General features: G+C 35.9%; 4 protein-coding genes and 1 long non-coding RNA gene across 7 annotated transcripts; 2 read left to right on the top strand and 3 right to left on the bottom strand.

Moving 5' to 3' along the window:
- Positions 1 to 347: 347 nt before the first annotated feature.
- On the top strand, positions 348 to 4,019 carry LOC125205443. 2 transcript variants are annotated; one of them, XM_048104371.1, is made up of 3 exons: positions 348 to 900; positions 2,247 to 2,349; positions 3,470 to 4,019. In XM_048104371.1, the coding sequence occupies exon 1, from the start codon at positions 530 to 532 to the stop codon at positions 821 to 823; it is 294 nt and encodes a 97-aa protein (XP_047960328.1). In that variant the 5' UTR covers positions 348 to 529; the 3' UTR covers positions 824 to 900; positions 2,247 to 2,349; positions 3,470 to 4,019. The 2 variants fall into 2 exon arrangements, with proteins under 2 accessions (XP_047960328.1, XP_047960327.1); XM_048104370.1 differs by lacking the exon at positions 2,247 to 2,349.
- Positions 3,895 to 5,398, bottom strand: LOC125205441 (chlorophyll a-b binding protein 7, chloroplastic-like). Its single transcript, XM_048104368.1, has 5 exons — positions 5,248 to 5,398; positions 4,918 to 5,100; positions 4,799 to 4,836; positions 4,203 to 4,717; positions 3,895 to 4,115 (listed from the first exon to the last, which is right to left on the bottom strand). The coding sequence occupies exons 1-5, from the start codon at positions 5,298 to 5,300 to the stop codon at positions 4,098 to 4,100; spliced, it is 807 nt and encodes a 268-aa protein (XP_047960325.1). The 5' UTR covers positions 5,301 to 5,398; the 3' UTR covers positions 3,895 to 4,097.
- A 5,887-nt stretch (positions 5,399 to 11,285) lies between these two features.
- LOC125207332 lies at positions 11,286 to 16,959 on the top strand. Its single transcript, XR_007173951.1, has 3 exons — positions 11,286 to 11,612; positions 11,722 to 11,782; positions 16,941 to 16,959. It is a non-coding gene; the product is annotated as an uncharacterized LOC125207332 (long non-coding RNA).
- LOC125207330 (REF/SRPP-like protein At1g67360) lies at positions 12,716 to 14,289 on the bottom strand. Its single transcript, XM_048106623.1, has 3 exons — positions 14,132 to 14,289; positions 13,797 to 14,036; positions 12,716 to 13,399 (listed from the first exon to the last, which is right to left on the bottom strand). Exons 1-3 carry the CDS (start codon positions 14,144 to 14,146, stop codon positions 12,947 to 12,949), a joined length of 708 nt encoding a protein of 235 aa, XP_047962580.1. The 5' UTR covers positions 14,147 to 14,289; the 3' UTR covers positions 12,716 to 12,946.
- Positions 14,914 to 20,087, bottom strand: LOC125207329 (meiosis-specific protein ASY1-like). Of its 2 annotated transcripts, XM_048106621.1 has the most exons (22): positions 20,004 to 20,087; positions 19,839 to 19,895; positions 18,969 to 19,065; positions 18,821 to 18,889; positions 18,648 to 18,740; positions 18,287 to 18,410; positions 18,135 to 18,204; positions 18,004 to 18,045; positions 17,655 to 17,783; positions 17,460 to 17,573; positions 17,293 to 17,335; positions 17,143 to 17,184; positions 16,927 to 17,051; positions 16,789 to 16,801; positions 16,637 to 16,713; positions 16,438 to 16,536; positions 16,022 to 16,172; positions 15,862 to 15,938; positions 15,718 to 15,775; positions 15,464 to 15,633; positions 15,261 to 15,380; positions 14,914 to 15,163 (listed from the first exon to the last, which is right to left on the bottom strand). In XM_048106621.1, the coding sequence occupies exons 1-22, from the start codon at positions 20,004 to 20,006 to the stop codon at positions 15,110 to 15,112; spliced, it is 1,827 nt and encodes a 608-aa protein (XP_047962578.1). In that variant the 5' UTR covers positions 20,007 to 20,087; the 3' UTR covers positions 14,914 to 15,109. The 2 variants fall into 2 exon arrangements, with proteins under 2 accessions (XP_047962578.1, XP_047962579.1); XM_048106622.1 differs by lacking the exon at positions 18,648 to 18,740.
- Between the last annotated feature and the right edge of the window lie 377 nt (positions 20,088 to 20,464).

Here is a 20,464-nt window from a genome sequence, read left to right as displayed (position 1 = left end):
TAATTCAGAATTTGAATACTAGTATTACTCCCTCCATCCGCTGTTAGGAATCCCGGTCACTTTTGCACACTCATTTTATAAAAATGATAAAAAATAGTTAAAGTGGAGAAATGGTAAAATAAAAGAGAGAATAATGGTGAGAAGACTCTTGTAACATTATTTTCTCTCTCATTTTACTATTTCTCCACTTTAATTATTTTTTATAATTTTGATAAAACGGGTGTTCAAAAGTGACCGAGACTCCTAATCGCAGATGAGGGAGTACAAAATTATAAATAGAATATAGGCACGACACCGAAAATATAAAGAAACGACAAATGAAACATGGAGTAAACAAAATGAATAATTAAGAAAAGCCCAAATCACCACCACTCCAATCCGACTTACGTGTACTCTTCCACCACCACTTCCCCCCATAAACACAATCCCATTCCCTTCCAAAATCCAAATCTTAATCCAAATCCACCCCCAAAATCAACCCTTTCCCCTTCCCATTTTCCCAAAATCGCTGATTCTACTTCAATTATATATGGCGCCGATCGTGTTAACCCAATTGGCCACCGGCCTCAGCGTATTGGCAGGGGCAGTTCTCGTCAAACAGGTGATGGATCACAACCCCATGATGGGTTCGGGCCGGACGCCCAGATGCCCCAGCTGCAACGGAACGGGCCGGGTCACCTGCATGTGCACCCGCTGGAATGACGGCGATTACGGCTGCCGGACTTGCGCCGGCTCCGGCCGGATGGCCTGCAATAGCTGCGGTGGCACCGGCACGGGCCGCCCCATTCCGGTTCAGATTACTGTTCGCCCCCCGCCTTCTTGAACACCATTCGGGTTTGTTGCTCTTTGTAAAATGTAATCTTTGTGGAGACACACAGAGTCACATACAGATGACTGCTGGTATTGCTCTTTAGGATGTAACTAAAATTACAAAATTCATATAGTTTACTGTTAATGCTCGCCTTTTTCAAGATATCTGCTTTTCTAAATATGATGTGAGCTCTTCTGGTTGAAGTTTGTGTGACATTAGATACTGCTATACGTGGTGATTTCATCTCTGATTTCCGGCCTCAGTTGTATTATGTAGTTTAATTTGGTGTCTTGTTGAAGCTTTTAACCATTGAAAGTTGAGGGGTTGTGCATCTTTGTCTAATTTGTTTTCTTCATTTATTTATTGCGTGTTTTTCTTTGATCTTTAGGCTAGGAAAAATGCACGATATGTTGCTTTGTAATGGCTGGGACTCTGGCTTACTGCTATAATGCTATCTGGATCTTTTCTTGCCTCAAAATCTTTAATCTTATTTCATCTTTTATTGTTAGGTTCTTTTCCTCTTTCATCTTTTTGCTTAATTTTTACAACTTAGTAACTTATTAGTAATTCGCTATTCATGATATAATTTTGTTGATGAGAGGAGAGCTTTGAAATGCCTGTATTTATCTGAGATTAGATAATTCTAAAGCTTCTTAAGTAATTACTGAATTCACGGTATAATGCTGGAATTCAGTTGTATTTGACAAATGGTGTATAATTTATTACTAAAATGAATCATGTGTGCGCCCCCCAAATTGTTAAGCTGTGTGGTGTGAACCATGGCTTCATGAAAACTGTAGACTGCGGTGAACTTGAGCCTTTAAAAATTCAGAGTGGTGGTTCGTATTGGAAAGTATCAGAATCAGAGATTTTTTTGGATCAGATAAACTGAGTTTCTGGTTAATCATTATTTACTGAATCTTGTAATCTATGATGGAAAACAATTTGCCATGAGAGCTAAGAGCTAGAGAAAGATTAATACTTGCATATTATGACTACCATTTAGAATTAGAGGCACTAAAAAGTGCGTGGCTGAGACTTGTCCGGGTTGTTTACTTGGTCACTTCTATTGGCTTATTTTGTCTCTTCGCTTTGAGACTTGAGAGAGACATTCACCTAGTTGATGTTTATGTTTGTGATTGAACTTAATTCATATTCGCTTAGTTGTCCTATTATGTAGAACCGTGTGAAGCTGTCATGTAACTTCAAGTATCTTATTACAGGTAACTATGTGAATCTTTATAATCATCAGCAAAGTAGTAGTACTACTATTTGACTTCACTAACATATTCAAGATGAGTATTTAAAACTAATTCTCCTTCCATATCAAGCAAGAACTCTTAAGAAGTGCAAGCTTGTGTGCCATGCCAAATTTGCACGTTTCAGCATAATGTTTTTCTTTTTTTACTTAAGGATACTTCCCTTTCAAACTCAGGTCCTATAATCTTCAATAACCAAAATTCACTGAAGTTGAAGCTTAGTCTTTACGAATAGATAGCAAGAAGCAAATTTTTTGGGACGTCGCCAATGGAAACTAGGTAACCAACACAATGCTATACTAAAACTGTGAATTAGAGAAACCTAGTGAAGTAGAGATAAAGGTACACAAGCCCTTGCATTCATTTTGCACATTGAAACTTCTGCAATATCTAAATAACATTGTGAAAACAACCTAGTAGAATCTTGAATGTGCGTCAATTTTAATCTGTAATAGTTTAGTGATTTATTTTAACGTATTGATCAAACATTCTTAGGGAGATCAGACATGCTTTGAGATCTTTTATGCTTTCTATCATCAAAGCTGTGTTTGTTACTAATAAACTTCATGGTGCTTTAATCTTACCAAGGAAAACTAATCTTAAAAGCATCACACATGAATCAAGATACAGAATATCTCCCTCGTGGCCATTTCTTTTATTGAATAGTTCTAGATTCTTGCTTTCCATATTAAAAAATGTACTTAAAAAGTTTCAGACTTTAGTCCAGTTTTCATGTTTTGTTTGTTTGAATTAACTGAACAAGAAGACAATAAACTCTTGCACGTCAAGCTGGGATATGAATAATGAGGCAACTATAGCTTTTAGGTTGGTCTAGTTCCATTGTAATTTAAACTAACTTGTAAGATTCTAGAGTTATTTAGTTGTAGGTTACAGTACGCTGGAATGAAACATGAAAGCATAAGGATAAAAGGAAAAAATAGAAGAGTGAGCAATAGACATTTGGCGTCATATATATTACATGTATTTCATAGCTACAAAATGAATCAAAGATTTTTCATCTTTATAATATGTTATACTAATATGAATAGATCATCTCATAGACCATGCACCAAGTAATGGCAAATATGGTATGAATTGTTAAATGATCCAATTTGAGCACTCAACTATTTTAAGAATTTTGTTCTTCTCTGAAAACCTTGTTGAAATGTTCAAAGCATCTTTAGCAAAGATGAAATTACTGATGAAGACAGGTAGTATTTCATAAATTGATCAGTTACCGTCCACGGTCCATCTGAAATTTAAGTTAAAATGTCTTCTTATTAACATCAAACTGCTTCACTTGAATCTCAACTCTGCATCAATGTATAGGTTATTTTGAAATGGACTCAGTCTTGCTATGCACTTATGAAATTTGAAAGATGCCTCTTGTCATTCACAGTTATGTCATGACTAAACGCTGATGCACACGACCTCAACTGCTTACAACCAGAGTCAGATTAGCAGCAGCATTCAAGATAAAAGCCAGGTGTATATAGAGCTAAGTTAGTTTGCAAGCCTATGGTTTCCTTGATGAAATCTATTATTGTGCGCATTTTACCTTTGATATAAAGTAACATTGTCATATAGATCCTTCTTACTTCAATACTTCTTTGTATTAGTAATGATTAATTGTCTCTTCATATTTGTGATGCTGATTACTAGGATTAGGACTTGTAGTCCAAATCATACATGATCAGCATGTACAATTTGTGACTTTTAGTTCATATTTGTGATGCTCATTATATTCTGCTTTATGATTTTCTATCATCAATGACTAATCTAAGATTCAATAAACTGTCTTCATGATGCATGCATATTGTTATATATATGGACATGATGTGTATTTAGGATTTCTTGGATGCATTTGTACACGGCTTAAGCACTTCTCTACATACATAAGGATGTAGCAGTACACAACTAAACAATGCAACATTAATTGGAAAAACAAACTAAGAATGTCTTCTTCCCGGAGCAATTGGTTGCTGCTGTTTGTCTCCCTCTTGTGCTATCGACTTTGTTGCTTTTTCTTACTTAGGACTGAATGACTGCATTTTGTAGTGAAACCTTCGTTAGATGTTAATAGACTGTAAAATTTTAATGCTTGATGCTTGAAATTGTAATGTTTCACTTACAGCAAATATGGTGGCGTGGCCAGGATCAGCAAGGTGAGCAAAGAGGTTATCGATGGGTCCGGTTCCGGTGTAGATATGTTGAAACCATGCTCCCATGACTGCCAACATTGCCAGCCTTCCGTTCTTGATTTCCTTTGTTCTCAGCTCCTTCAGTTTTTGTGGTGATCCAGTGCCCCACCCGAGTGGGTCGAACCACAGTCCACCAGGATAGCCAACATCGGTTCCAGTAAGCTTGTTGTTGGGGAATATGGGATCTGTGTTGACAGATCCGGGCTTGAGGATGTCTGCCCATCTTCTTCCCTCGGCCCAGCCGATGAGAATCAACTCGACAACAAAGAGTGTCGTCGTGTCAGTGAAGTACTCCTGCTCACCGGCAGTGTACCACGAAGGGGTGTTGAGGATGCCGATCTTGGTAAGGAACTCGGGGATGAAAATGCCGGCAGCGCCCAGCATGGCCCATCTGCAGTGGACGAGCTCTGCCTGCTGGTTCCATTTCAAGCTCTCGGGGTCAGATGCTGCAGAAAGAAGCAAAGCAGTTTAAAACTCAATTGGTGTCTTCCAATTTCTCTAGGTCTAGCTGATGCTTGATAATGTACCTAGGCCAAGAGGATCGAAGCCGAAGTCTCCGGGAAGGCTGCACAGCAGGATTCAGATAGGTATCAGAAGTATATTCACAATGCTATCAAAACTGGTGCATATGGGAATGTTAGCAGACCTGCCATCGAGCCACGGGGGAGGGGTGCTCCCAGGGAACCACAACGGTCTGTCGGGATCAGCTGCCGCACAGACAGCCACTGATCTCTTGTCCGAAGGTGCGGTAAGCTTGCTGACTCTCAACTTTCTTTGTCCAAAGAAAGAGGCCTTAGTTGCTCCCACAATTGATCCATTTTTCTGTGAGCTGCATGATAAGTTTTATTTTTAATATGGTTACAATGTGATATTTTGCAGAATACTGATTATACAAAATATGCTAGGGTAAAAGCTAATGACTCTTTGATCATAAAAATATCATTTTTTGTGATTCTTGAAAAAAAAAAAAACTTGCCTTGGGGAGAAGGCAACAGCAGCAATGGCTGATGAAGCACAGGCAGAGGCCATTTGTGAGTGCAGGAATGTGTGTAGAGAGTTGAGGAACAGAGAGTTAAATGTATGGATGAATGGGGCTTATCTAGTTAGGATATGAGTGTGGACGTGTGATTGGCTAGTTGAGATGCCATGTGGTGTGCCTACCACATTCTGTTATAGTAATGTGTTTGCCATTTGGCAAAAATCTTAACTTGTGGTGCTACTTATTCTCACCTCTTTCTCATTTGCTGTCGCCTTCTACCAAGATTTCCATCCCTATGTTTTTAGTTTTCAATTACAAGAAGCTATATTGAACACATAATATGTAAAGAAGACATAAAAAAAATGCCCTGGATCAGATGAATAGGTTAAGTGATTGCTTGCACTCTCAAAGTGAACAATCAATTAGATATTGCTGAATTTATCTTCACATATGCAGCAAATAGATAGAAAATGTTTGGCGCTGTTATAGGGCCAGCACAGTATTCATAAATAGGCCTGCAGCCCACTCCTTCAGAATCTGATTAGAACATCGAGGATTATATATCCTCGGTGAGAATGTTATGAGACATTATTTATAAACAATTAGAAATTACATAATACTACCATATTTTAGTTTAATTCCTTGGTTTAGCGAGACTATTCATTATTCATTTTTAACGAATGTATAAACTAATTAAGTATATTTAGAAACTAATATTTCCTCATTTTCCAATTATGTGTCCCAATTAGCTATTTTGGTACTGTCTCTTATTAATTGTCTCACTTTACTTTTACTATTTTTGGTAATGAATCTCACATTTCACTAACTCATTTATCTTATATTATATTATAAAATTAATATAAAAAATAGGATACACCGGCCATTAACTTTTTCAACTTATTTTACTTTGCATTTCTTGAAATTTGTATCTTGTCAAAATGGGTTACATATTGGGGAGAGGAGTGAGTATTAGCTGACCCTCCAAATAGAGTACTATAATTCTTGGACCCGGCCCATGAGCCTTGTGTTTATGTACAAACTTAGAAATTTTAAAAGAAAACAGATGTTAGAGGATAATTATAATTTTGGATTAATTTCATTAATGGTTAGTAAATTATGATACTAGTTCAAAATGAGTATTCCCTCCGTTCTCCAGAAGTGAGGAGATTCTTTTGCCTCGAGATTTTAAAAAAATGATTTTAGAAGAGAGAATAAAGTAAGAGAATTTAAATATTCTTAAAAAAAAATAAAAAAAAATAACTCATCTTAAAGTAGGACGTCCTAAAATAAAATATAAATTGCTTATGGTGTGAAGTCTAGGGGTGCTTAAACGGTTCTCCGATTCTCGGTTAACCGGAATCGGAACCGGACCGGCCGATTAATTGAAGAACCGGAACCGGAAAACGCGATTCCGGTTCCGGTACCAGTTCCAACTTTTTAAATAAAATCGGTTCCGGTTCGGAACTAGAATCGACCGATTCCTAACCGGGAACCGGATTATAATTCAATTTTATTTTTTTATAATTTAATATACTAATAAATCTAATTTAATTGAATTAATTTTGAATTAAAGGTAAAATAATTTGAAACATTGAGTAATTTTTAGATTTAAACAGTGTTAGGTTTGCGAGCTTTGTTTTATGAAGTATTTAAAATGTTTAACCTGTGATGCTTTGAATCTACAATTATTTCCCTAATCCATTTTTTATGAACTAACTACAATGAGTAAGACATCATAAGTTTGTTTTTAATTTCCAAAAGAACTTATACAAATACAATATCATTTCATATGATAGAAATTTAACTTTATAAAAAATTTATATAACAATTCATTTAACATACGATTTTAACCTATTTGTGAATAATTTATTAACTATTCCGTTATAAACCAAAAAGTCACGACAAGATCAATTAGCATTGAAAATTCCATTGAATATTTGTTTAGCCAAAAAAGGGAAAATGGAATTCAAATTTAAAACTCATTTAAAAAAATACTCCCTCCGTCCCAGATTTGTAGTAACATTTTACCATAAAAGTCCGTCCCACATTTAGAGTAACATTTAAAATTTACCATATCTGCACATCAAATTTACCCCATTATTCACTAAAATTACACCCAAATGCCATTATCTACATTAAAATAAATCAAAACAAAAATAACAAACCAAAAAGTCAAAAAGGGATCCACCAACTCACTTAATTTATTATACACTCCATTATCTCACATCATTTATTACACACTTCATCATCTCACTCCACCAACTCACTTCATTAATTACGCACTTCACCAATTCCTTAAAACTCGTACCATAACTAAATGTTACTCTCTCCGTCCCGCTTTAGGAGTCCCGATTGAGTCGGGCACATGTTTTAAGAAAAAAGTGTTTAGTGTGTAATAAATAAATATTTTAGTGGATGTTGGGACCCACTTTTAGTTGAGTGTCTAATAAATAAATGTTTTAGTGGATGTTGGGACCCACTTTTAATACTTTTTTATTAGTTGTAGTGGATGTTGGGACCCACTTTTAACACTTTGTAGGCATTTTTTATTAATTTATCTCAACCGGGACTCCTAAAGCGGGACGCCCAAAATTGATTAACCGAGACTCCTAAAGCGGGACGGAGGGAGTACTACAAATGTGGGACGGATGGAGTATTTGCTAAAGTTTAGAACTCCTATTTTTGTATTAAAAAATTGCTAACATAAACTAGTCCGACCTACACACTTGACATCACTCTTATTCATATATGAATATTATTGTATTGTTGGTTTGTACTTTTTGTGTATTTATTTGAATTTTTAGGTATTATTTTTTAGTATATTTCTAGATGTTGGATTTTTATTTTTTTAGTATTGACTTATTTAAAATTATAAATAAATTCGGATTAAAATTACACATCGGTTCTGGTTCGAAACCAGAATCGACCGGTTCTTAACCGGCCGGTTCCAAACCGGAACCAATCAGTTTCGGTTCTAATTCCAGTTCTAGAATTTATAAAAATTTAAAATCGATTAACCGGTCATCGGTCCGTTTAGAACTGGAACCGGCCGAATAAGCAGGCCTAGTGAAGTCCCATCTAAGATGAGTCTAGTTCAATTTAATTGATTAAAGCTTAATAATTTAGTCTAGTTTATACAGAGTACATTAGAGGAGCGTATCAGGACAAAGGGAGAGAAAATAGTAGTATTACTATTGATTCTCTTTAAAAATAAAAAATTAACCTGCATGTCCAATAATTCAAAAAAGCTCCAAAAATGATAAAGATCATAAAATGCACTTCATTTTTTAAACCAATGCATGTACTCTCTACGATTTACGGAGTACTAAATGAACGGTTTCATGCAAGTAAATACGGAGTACTAAATGAATGGTTTCATGCAAGTAAAACATTTCTTTTGCCATAAAAAAGTTGTTTCCATATGAGGAAACCTCTATAAATCTTAAACCGATCTAGAAATAAAGGGATAAATAATCGAAGCTTCATAATCAATTTTTTCCCCACAAAATAAAAGAAATGTATTTGTTCATTAATAATATGCCCACTTTTAGACGTGCGGAAAATATGGACTGCGACAAAGCATCAAATCAACCACTCGTTTAAACAAAATTCTTAATTAATTTTAATCTGTTGAGTGGAACTCTTTAGCCGTGGTAAATTGATATACTACTAGCGTATTTTATAAATTTTGAAAAGGATGATTATCTAAATGTGCCGTTACATTTACGAGGTTTGTATAATTGAAAAAAATTACAAAAACAAATAAACGATACATAATATAAATACTTCCTCTATCTCAAATAATTTTTTCAAACATCAATTTTATTGCATAATTAGTAAAATAAGAAATAATAAAAAGAAAAATTGACTGGAATATTATTAGTGAAAATGAGATTTAAGTTTTATAAAATAGAAATTGCTTTATTTAGAGCATCCGCAATGGTCGGCTAGTGACCGGCTAGCCGATTCGTCATGGCCTGGCCGATCGGCTAGCCGAACCATTGTAGCCGGCGAGCGAAATCGGCTAGCGCTTCGGCGTGGGCCTGGCCGATCGCTCGGCGGCCGCGCGATGCGCTAGCCGATGCGCTGGCCGCCATTGTGGCAGCCCGATCGGCCAGCGCTATTTTTTAATTTTTGAAAAATTATATAATGTATTTTTTTAATATTTTTTTATAATTTTTTTTTAATTATGTAATTTTTAAATAGGCACACAGACGACGGGCTAGACCCAATACAAAATTAAGACCTAAAACATAAACATAAACATGTCATACCTAAAACATAAACATGTCATAAACATAAACAGCGAGACCCCCGTTCGGCTAGCGGCAAACTATAACGGATTCAAGGCATACTAACATTTTTTAATGTATTTTTTTAATAAATTAGTGAGGAGTAGAGTGGGGCGGTGGCTCGTGTGTGGAAGCCCGGATTTTTTTTTTATTATGTAATTTTTTTTATTTTTAGTTAATGTACTTTTTTTATTTAAATAAAATTAACGAATTTTTTCCGTATATGTGTCGTAATTTTAATTCCATAAATGTAGTATATTTTGAATTATTTTTATTGTAATTTTGGCCTATGGCTGGCCTAAATCTGATGTGGCAGGTGGTTTTTTTAGTGTTGCTGACGTGGCAGGGGAGAGAATGACTGGCTTATGGCTGGCCTATGGCTGGCCTAAGCACCATTGCGGATGCTCTTATAGGATAAAAAAATGATCTATTTTTTTGGATGTAGGAAGCAAAAAAGATTAAGAATTCATAAATCGAAACCAGAAAGGGTCGAGCATAATTAGTGTATCATTTACATAAAACTTAAGTAGTACTCTTACTCCTTTGTCTATCATTCTCTCTCTCAAGCTCCTAACCATGCTTCTTTTGCGAGAAATAATTACAAATTGTATTGTTTTTCCTCTTCTTTTCGTCCAAAAACAAAAAAGAGAGGAGAAGATAATCATAATCTCGATTATGGCCACAAATATAATATAGGATAAAGCTATATGGCCACATTATGGCCGATCATAATAGGATATTTTGGTCATTATACATTAGAAACAAATAATAAATTAATAAGTCTCTTTAATGTTTATGTGTTTTTACAAAAGTACCCTTTACAAAATTACCTTTTACTTTACAAAATTTATTGAGTTAGGAAATTCACGTGTGGGGGAATGGGCCTTAGGCGAATGGCTGGAGTTGGAAGTCATAAAGTTAATTTAATCTTTTACTTAACTTTATTTATTTTTAGGCACTTATATTGTACAACTACCATTTAAAATTAAAATAACTTCTAAATTATTTTTATTTTAAATGGTAGTAGTACAATAGAAGTGCCTAAAAATAAATAAAGTTAAGTAAAAGATTAAATTAACTTTATGACTTCCAACTCCAGCCATTCGCCTAAGGCCCATTCCCCCACACGTGAATTCCTAACTCAATAAATTTTGTAAAGTAAAGGGTAATTTTGTAAAAACACATAAACATTAAAGAGACTTATTAATTTATTATTTGTTTCTAATGTATAATGACCAAAATATCCTATTATGGCCGGCCATAATGTGGCCATATAGCTTTATCGTTAAAAGTATGCAAGATTTATGAATCTTCAAGCTAAGAATACAATGTGATTATAGCCTGGGGGAATACACTAAAACATGAGTGTATTAAAAGATGTAATATTTGGTAATTTCAATATTAGAGTTGGTGGAAAGTAATTTGGGGTATTAAAAGATGACACATAATTGTGGCCCCACCAATAAAAGGAAGACGACGAAAATAGAATGAAGTGTTTGGAAATGGTGGGGATCCTATAGAAATCAATGAAAAGCTAGTAAGGCAATTTACTGGTCATTTCCTCAGCTGTACCACTTTTATGTTTCGGCAAAATGTGTGTGAAAGTGAAAGAGATTGGCCAAACCACCACTTACGATCAACTGAAAAATGGGGAGTGTTTTAAGTAAGGGTGTGTTCTCTTTGTCAAATAGTTTAAGATACAGATAAGGTGTGATCCAAATAAAAAAGTCACAAATTGGAGTCTGGGCTATTTCATACAGCCGTTCTCCCTGCACTAAATGCACCACATGCTATATATATCTTTCGTTTGGTTTGCCGTAAATCAGATTCCACAATATATGTATTTCCCAAATTACCCTGAATGATAAACACATATTATACCTCCGTACCCAACCCTAAATTGGAGTACATTTTCTTCCCACCTCTCTTCTATTTCCCGCCCCCGCCTCTCGTCTGTTTCCCGCCCTCGCCTTTCTTCTATTTAATCGCCATTCGACTCTCTCCTCTCTTTCCACAGAAGCTGCCTAGGAAGATACCATAGTTCGCTCCTTGTTGTTCTACCACGGTGCAGTAAAGTGTTCAATCTTTATCCAAATTTTTGTTATGCATTGTAGCTTATGCACTGTTCTGCAATGGGTGCAAGAATTTTTTTTCACCCAGCTATTTTCATTGTGTCCAGGAAAACATGTCTGACTACACGCGTTCAAGGTTCACTTCCGCTGATGTGCCGAGTTCGCAAGGTACGTATAGCTATCCCATATTTTAATCGGTAGTAATAAAAGTAATTTCTAGGGTTCCATATCGTTTCATATGGCAATCATTTGAAAGCTTATTTTGTGAAATATTGTTAGTTTGGGTGCCAGCTATGTTATATATTGCACAAGGATTTCGTATTTTATTCTTAGATCTTGTAGTGCTTTACAGTTCTTTGTTGATTTTGTGGCAATCATTTGACACCTTATTTTTCCAACTAATATGTAATAAGTCAAACTAACAATTACAAATATGTGAATTCTCTAAATACAAATTGCCCGATGCAACATTGTTAATTAAATTAATTCACACAACATAATTAACAGACGGAAGTATATTTCTCATATTATATCTTGGAATCGATTAGATTCAAAATTACATTTCAAAATTAATCAGCTGGGTGGCAAAAAATTTAATCAATTCACCATCATCCTCTCCTCAATTAATCATCACGAGAGTATATTGCAGTGGAAAACCCTAAATCCAATCTACTCAACAAACATAGAACGACCCAGATTAGAAAGGCAAATGTCGTAGGTTTTTTTTTAAAAAAAATATTCACTTCTATTGAAATTAATCGGTAGAATCCATTCACGCATTGTGAAATTTGCAAAAAGGTCAATTGAAATTTCATTTCAATTAAAACAAGGAACAGACTCACCTCAGTTCGTTGCAGTGGTTCGTCGATGGAGTTGCAATTGCGTTTGTTGTTTTGGGAATGAATTTTACAATTCCCCCTATTAACTTGAATGTCAGGGGTATTTTAGATATTTCAGTATGTATTAATTGTTGGGAGTCAAAACCATAATATGTATCGTAGTGCTTCACATGAAAAGGTTAACATATTGAAACCCACATTAACAGGTTGGTACAAAGGCCAGTCATCCTAACAATCCATCAATATAAAGATCCACATAAAATTGCATGATGACCAAACTTTATCATTTGAATACTGGTATTTCGTGTAATGTACATAAAACACCAAATGCTGCCAAGAGTCGCATAATGTACACAAGAAACACACCATACGCTCGCAGAAATCCCCCCATCACACGCCCACACCACCGCCATTTACACAATTCAAAGAGAGGGACAATCACACGCACCTATCAGTATTTGCAAGCATGCCACATTACACAAACACCTCCGACCTATTCCTTATCTGATTCACTACCACTTGAGCTGGAAACCTCCTCCTCCTTAGCCGCGTCTGCCTCCACTCGCTTATAAGCCTTGGCCATTTCCTCAACCGGGATCAACGGGGCATAGCAGAACAAGATATAGCCTTTGCCTCTCATGCCTTGGACCAAGTTATTGTACTTCTCCGAATAATGTGTGGCTGTTGGAGCGGCGACCTCAGCCACTCCGTGCAGAGTCGGGTGCTGGTTGATCTTGTACCACACCACGGCTAGCTGGTTGACGGCAAAGGTCTTGGAAATCGAAGAGGCACGAGACACTGCAGCAAGTGGACCACCAACCTTGGCTTCCTCAGCCAGCTCTTCAACTGTGGCGGACGCCTTCTTCATTATTAAGTGGACCTTGAGGGCAACATTCTTAGCCACGGGTGGAGCGCGCTCATCGAACGTGTGAGACGCTTCGTCCACCTAAGACAACAACCAAACAATTCTGTCTTTTTTATTGCTCTTTTAATCAAAAGATTATTTGGAAGGATTTGGTTAAAAATGATTGTTTCCAACTAACATAAATCCATGCCACCAGATGTAAATAGCTTTCAAGTGAGATTGGTCAAATTCGCAAATAACTAGAAATTCACAAAACTAGCAGAGCATGTGATTGATTGTGATCTCCAATCACCAAACAAGCAGATAAAATATCAAAAAAAAAAAAAAAAAGAATTAGAATTCAGAATCATGATAACTGATGCAATCAATCGAGAAGAAGTAATAATCGATCAACAGCAATAGATACGAATCTAACCTTATTCAGTAAATAACGGCACCAGCATGAGAAATTCATAGAAGATAATCCGGAAAATCTAACCTTATTGTCAAGGAAAACGAGGAGATGAGTAGGAACGTGTTTGAATCTGTGGCAAATGGGGGTGACAACCGCAGCAACGGCGCTCTCCGCCCTGTCGACGGTGGGTTTGAACGAACCAGAATTCTGCTTAGCGTGGTCGTAGATGTTTGAGACGAGACCGACGACGTTTATAGAGAGAGTCCTCACAAAACCTAGGCGCTTCAATTGGATGCCATTCCCGGCAGTTCCCTCCATCTCAACCTATTACACAATCGCCATAACCAAACACAAAAAATACAGATAAATGAGAAAATGTAGAAATAGAAGAGAGTAGAAGTGGAATTGAAAGGAGGAACCTGAGATGAAGCCATATTTGAGTGTAACAGTAAATGTTGTTAGCGTGAGCTGAGTTTTGCAGTTAATTAGTTTTCGGATCTTGCACTAGGAGACTCGCGAGAAACAAAAGTTCAGGAATTTGAAGGGTGACGGTGGATTTATGGCCACGTGTCATTCAACATACCTTCAGATTCTCGAGGGGTCTGGAAATAATCAACCCGATTACTGTTGTCGCAAACTCCCAATGCCACAATGGCATTGGACTTAAGTGACTGGTACTCCTATCCGTTCCACAAAATATGTCACACTTGTTGGATAATATGAAATTTTAGGAGGTTTTCTTTTATGTCTTAAATGAAAAGAGAAAATATATTATTTATATTCATTTGAGAGAATTTTTTTTTTTAAAAAGAAAAATATAACCTTTATTTTAGAATAAACTAAAAAGAAAAGTATGAAATCTTTTATGGACGGAGGGAATACATACCGCATAGTACAATAGGTAGAGGAGGAATGATATAGTATATACTTAGTACATACAGTATTTGGCACTCTGAATTATTAGGATATTGTGACGAAGAAGTTCCAACTCATTTGGCGAGACGTTTTCTTTTTAATTAATAGATTAAAAATATATAAAAAATTATTATTGATCCTCTTTAAGATAAAATTATTTCCCAAAAAAATTACACTTAGTAAATGGAATTTAGATAAACATGCTATACATACAAAGACTAACTATTGATTAGATAATGTTTAAAAATTTAAACAATACCGATTTATTGCATTGTAGAACTTGAGATCCACCAAACTGATTATTTAAAAATTCACTCCGAATTGCGACATTCCACGTATCAGTCAATATATACTTATTAAGCACTTAAAATCATTCTGCAGTACTATTAGCTGATAAACAAAATAAAGAGCAAACTCGTTAAACAAACATGAACCATGACACAGAGAAAACGACCATCCACTAGAAAACAGAGCATGAATACTCAGATAGCCACAGATTTCTGGCGCTTTGCGTATTGCTGGATCGGCTCTTTGACCTGTAATAAATTTCCAAACAAAAAATGTTTATATAATGCAGATAATCAGATTCGTTAAGATGTTGAAAGCTTAGAAACACATGTAAAAGAAGCTTACTGTGCTTGTTTTTCTGAAACGTTTTTCCTGAGTGCACCTGCTCTCCATAACCAAGTCCATGTCGTCACCAGCTCTGCCGTCATCAGCCCCAGGCACAAAACTTTCTTTAGATGCTGCTGGCTGTGCATTTTCAAATAGACCAGGTTACTATTGTACTGTTAAAACATAAAGTGAGTGAAAGAGAGCATCTGACTGAATCATACCTCAGCCCTGCTAGTTGGGGTATTCCCGGAACGACCCAATTTCCTGACAAGACCATTCTCAGTTCTAGTTGAGTCATTCATGTTTGCATCTGATCTGCCTCTTGTCCTGGTGATATCCGACCCGATGGAGTGGAGACCACCGCATGTGGATAAATCCTTGTACTTGCTACCTGATTTCAAACCATAATAGAGTGTAAATCATGGTGCTAACTTAATTTATTACTCCATTTAGGAAGTATGGTAATGTTAGGCACCAGCAATCTCAGTTTCTAGATTGTTGGCCTTGCCTCCTGATTTCTTATTTTCCCCTTCCTGTTAAGAAGAACATATTGCTAAGCATCTAAAACCAATAATCTTATGGTTATTCTGTCATGCAAGAAATGCAGTACTAATTGTACCATTGCATCAAAGCTTAAGATCTTTTTCACTTCAATCAGTTTTTTCATAGTGAGGTCAGATTGGATCACCCTCTTTCCTGGGAGAATAAAAAGCATGTATGTAAATTACAGCACCTTTGATTTCATTGGAAAAACTGCTTACTTTGTTACGTTTACTAACCAAGTCTCCGGTTGCTAGTGGCCTCAACATAGCCATCTTTGGCCATTCTGTCTAGAAGCTTCCGAACCATACCCTGGCTGGCTTCACCTTCGAGTTTGTTTTGAAGTTTTGGTATTGTTATATACCTCATTGGAAGAGTATGGTACAAAGCCTGGAGCATAATATATCATATCAATGTTTAAATGCAAGGTCAGTTGTGTCGTGAAGGCAACAGAAGAGTGATGAATGAAGCTTCTCAGTCCAACTTTTGTTTTAAGTTCCAGCAATAATAGTTGTTAGTATTTATCAACATTTCTTAAGCGCGCCTTCAACAAGTTTGAAGATGTGAAGTGCTGTGCAGAATGATGCAGCTTGCAATAACTCAATAATTAGAAGTAAAATTGAGTTATGTGGTATAATCATATGATGAAATTCACCTTCATGTACATGTGATCTACGCTTCCAGCATTAATATTATATCCTCCCACTTGCACATCAACTTCTTCTTTTACAGCATCAAACTCGTAGTCTAAATTCTGCAGTTCAGTTGCAGTCCACAAGGAGAATACACAACTCATATACATGTTATAAATGGAACCAAAGGGGAAAAGGTTCCAACAACAAAAGAAAAAGAACCTTTTTCGAGTTAATGACATAACTATCTCCTGCAGCTTTGGTTACAAAAGTTTCCTTCACGAGCTTGTCCATAATATCTGGAAAATAGCCAATAGGTAAATAACAACGAATTGGTTTCTTTAGCTTGAGATATTAGGATCTTTTATATGTACCTTCAATCAAGACCTGCACAAATAGGATAATTATAGGTCAGAGACATTGACCAGAATAACTTGAATGCCTTATACTAGGTAACTTAATCCTAGAAAATGTATTTTTTTCCACTATTGGATCATTTAAAGTGTTCTTACCACTGAAATGTCAGGGAAATTTGAGAGGACATCAGTGAGGTCCACTGTTTCAAGGTGATAAGAACCAATCCATTCCTTCACCCGCGCCAACTGATGTTCATCTTCTGCTGGATCCTGGGTATTTTCTGCATTAACAGTGAGAAATATTTTTAAACATCTTCTAAACTACATGAACATAGAAATCCATCTTAATATATTCAGGTGATTAAATGGAACCTTCATCAGCTGCTCCATTATCCTCTTGAAATTGCTTTCTTTCTGTCCCACAAAATGCCAAAATATTGATTTTAACGAAAAGTAGTGTGAGTTAAGCTTTAAAATGTACAAAACAGAGTTATCTAAAGCTGAAAAGTTTGAAAGATTTACCTACGGGTGCTACAATGTACTGATCATCATCTGAATTACTCGTCTGAATTAGGAAAAAAAAAAGAAGACAAGTTCTTATGTGTCCAAACAAGATGATTGTACTTCAGTTTACAAGAACCGCAAATCACCGAAACAAGAGAACCAAAATGCAATCAACCTAATAATACCTCACTGTCTGATTCACTATCTTCATCTTTTTGGAGTGAATCAGCTCCCAAGCTTATTACTTCATCTTGGTTATCATTATTTTCATCTTCACAAGGATCAAGCACACTCTTAACCTGTTAAGTATGTAATGGGAGAATAGATTAAGAAAGCCTGCTTGATACAGTAGAAGTTTCAGTTATGTTGGAATCCCATACCTTCAGAGTTAGTACCAAATGCTTGCTATTGACTTTTCCAACTTCCATCTTCAATGGATCTTTCATCCATGGATTGCACACTTCCTCATCTGTGCAGCCTCTGAAAAATGGGGGTTCATAATCCATTGGCTGCAAAATTGAAGTTAGAATGTAAGAAATCAAGCAAGGCAAATGACTACGCTAGCAGAACAATCTGAAACTCCCTGCATCCATGAAAACCACTACTGTTGACAGTAACAAGCAACACTTCAGTTTATAAGTTTTCCCATATTCTATTCAGAAAATCAGTTATGAGCAAATGAAGATTATAGATGTCTATATAAATAAAACCACTCATGTAAAATCCTACCGTGACATCATCATAGTACAGGAGCTTCATCAGAACAGTCCGCTGAAAGTTTGGGACACAGTCAATAACGTATACAAGTGGATCAGGTAAAAGTAAGAGAGAGTCATAACTCCGGTCTACAGAAACCGCACCTCTTCTGGCATCTTGTCAAGAGTTCTCATCAGTTGCATTAGTGTACGGACCATCTTGCAAGCTGAACTCCTGTTAAATAAGATTTTCATATAGTTTGTGCAGAAACAGCAAGAAAATGTTTGGTTGTAGAAATGTTGCACACTTCAGTTACCTCATCTGACTTGGAGTTATTTCTGTTGTTGAATCATGTTTGAAAGTCCCTCCCTTCTTTGTCCCACTACGACTGATGTTCATTGAAACCTCTCGACTGTCAGAACTAGAGTAGCTAAATGAGACTGCAAGAAAGGTTCTTCATTAGTGTGTGCTACAAACAAAAGGAAACCAAATGGCATGCCAAATCTCAAACTGTAAACATCGCAGTCAAAACCTTAAACCATAGAGTAATATTTTATACAGTGTTGAATATGTAAATAAAACATTAGGAATAATAAATGATGACTTTTCATCATCAACATAATTTGAACTTCTGTATATGTATAGCTATTTCTCTGGAAAGCTTTTCAAAGACTTACATGAGTACTCCTCAATCATTGGACCATCTACCGCCTCACAGACACAGAATAGCAATGTTTTAAGATATTTTTTCAGTAAAGCATCATAAACACCTATACAAAAAGGGTAATACCAGTATGAATGAGCTCCTGACCAAGAGAAATGAGATAGTGAAGATAGGTTTCAGATATACCTTTCTCCATCCAATCAATGAGTCTACGTGACTCCGCATCCATAGGCATAAGCTTTTTAATTTTCATGTCTGTTACAATGTGAACAATAATTTTATAGTTTTTGCTTAAGGAGAGAGAAAATATTATGGTCAGCACTTAGCAGCCTACCCAAAGCTGGAACAGACTTGTCATTGAAATATTTCTCAGGGAAAAGGCCTCTGATGTAACTGATATTGAATATGGCAATTCGCAACAGATTCCTCGTCTGATCAAATTCAGGAGCGATTTTCAGGATGCTTGTTACACATAATATAACCAAAACACAGAAAATACTATAAAAAGGAATATTAATATGCAAGAAAACGAATAATTACTGCAAATGATCGGATCAGGAATAAGATCTGTAGGCTAAAATGACATCATAGTTGCAATACAAGTCAAGCAATACACATCATATATGACTAATGATTTACAAGTTCCAATCATCTTGAGTCAAATGACTATCATGTTATTTCAAACTGTCATTCAGGCTCATACCATCTTTATCTTTTAACGTGAAGACAACTGAACACTTAATCATTCAGATCAGATACCACACAAACTTAATATATTCTTCCAAATATTGATAATCCAGTTCTCAGTCCTAGCTAATAGAGATCGTGCTAAAGTCACCGATTGAGTTGTACAGTATCAATTCAGAATCTAACGAGAATGATTTATGACTATTTAAAAAGCAAAAACAAGATAAATATGCAACTATCTCCAGTCATTTGATCTGTATCAACAACAAGTGTAGCAGGAACAAGAGGCGCTTTCACGAAACCAAATCAAAACAAAAAATACTATATAAACGGAAATTGAGATTTCTAATGTAGCGCAATCATATTCATCACAATATACCAGAGTATCAAAGCGCAATTAAAAAGCCAGTATCAAATCGGTCGCAGATCACAAGTTAATAGCCGTTTGTTCATGCCGAAAACAAATACTCCTAACTCGTACAGAAAATACTAGATCAAGCATGAGCGAGAGATTTACAAGAAGAAGTGAGTCCTGCTCCGTGATCTCTGATTCTTTCACTTTCTGAGCAACCACCTGAAATTGTTAAAACAATAGACATCTTAGCTACTATTGGAATCTGACTAACTAAACTAAGAGAAGTGGAAAAACAGAGCTGTTTCTGTGATAGATCTCTCAGCTCACCATTGCTTCGGAAATCAGAAAGAAGCAAGAGTTGCGAAAGTTTGTAAAGGATTTTGTGTTTTGTCAAGCTGAAATGAACAATACACTGGCGGGAGCTGGTAGAATTCGGAGGGGGTTTTATAGTACTCTTTGGGCGTGTTAACCATGGTTAGGTACTTAGGTTCATAATAACCGTAGTTCAAACGGCTTAGTCAGTTTGACTGCATGGGCAACGTGAAGATGGGGAAATCTGTAAATTTCGGTATGAAGGATGGGTATATTTCTGCACCTGAAATGGGCAAGCATTTATTTACTGGCTTAACAAAAAACAACAAGTCTATATAACCAAATTTTGTCCAATAAAAAACTAATTTATTTGAAATAAAATAAAGTTTTATTTATGTATTTAATTAAAATATATAGATGCATATATAGTATATGGAAAGTGCATAAGGGCATCTACAGTGGGACGGACTAAGCGA

This window comes from Salvia hispanica, chromosome 2, assembly GCF_023119035.1.
Source record: "Salvia hispanica cultivar TCC Black 2014 chromosome 2, UniMelb_Shisp_WGS_1.0, whole genome shotgun sequence".
In the NCBI taxonomy this organism is placed as follows: domain Eukaryota; kingdom Viridiplantae; phylum Streptophyta; class Magnoliopsida; order Lamiales; family Lamiaceae; genus Salvia; species Salvia hispanica.
Note: the sequence above shows the minus strand (reverse complement) of the source record. Positions and strands in the feature narration are given on the sequence as shown.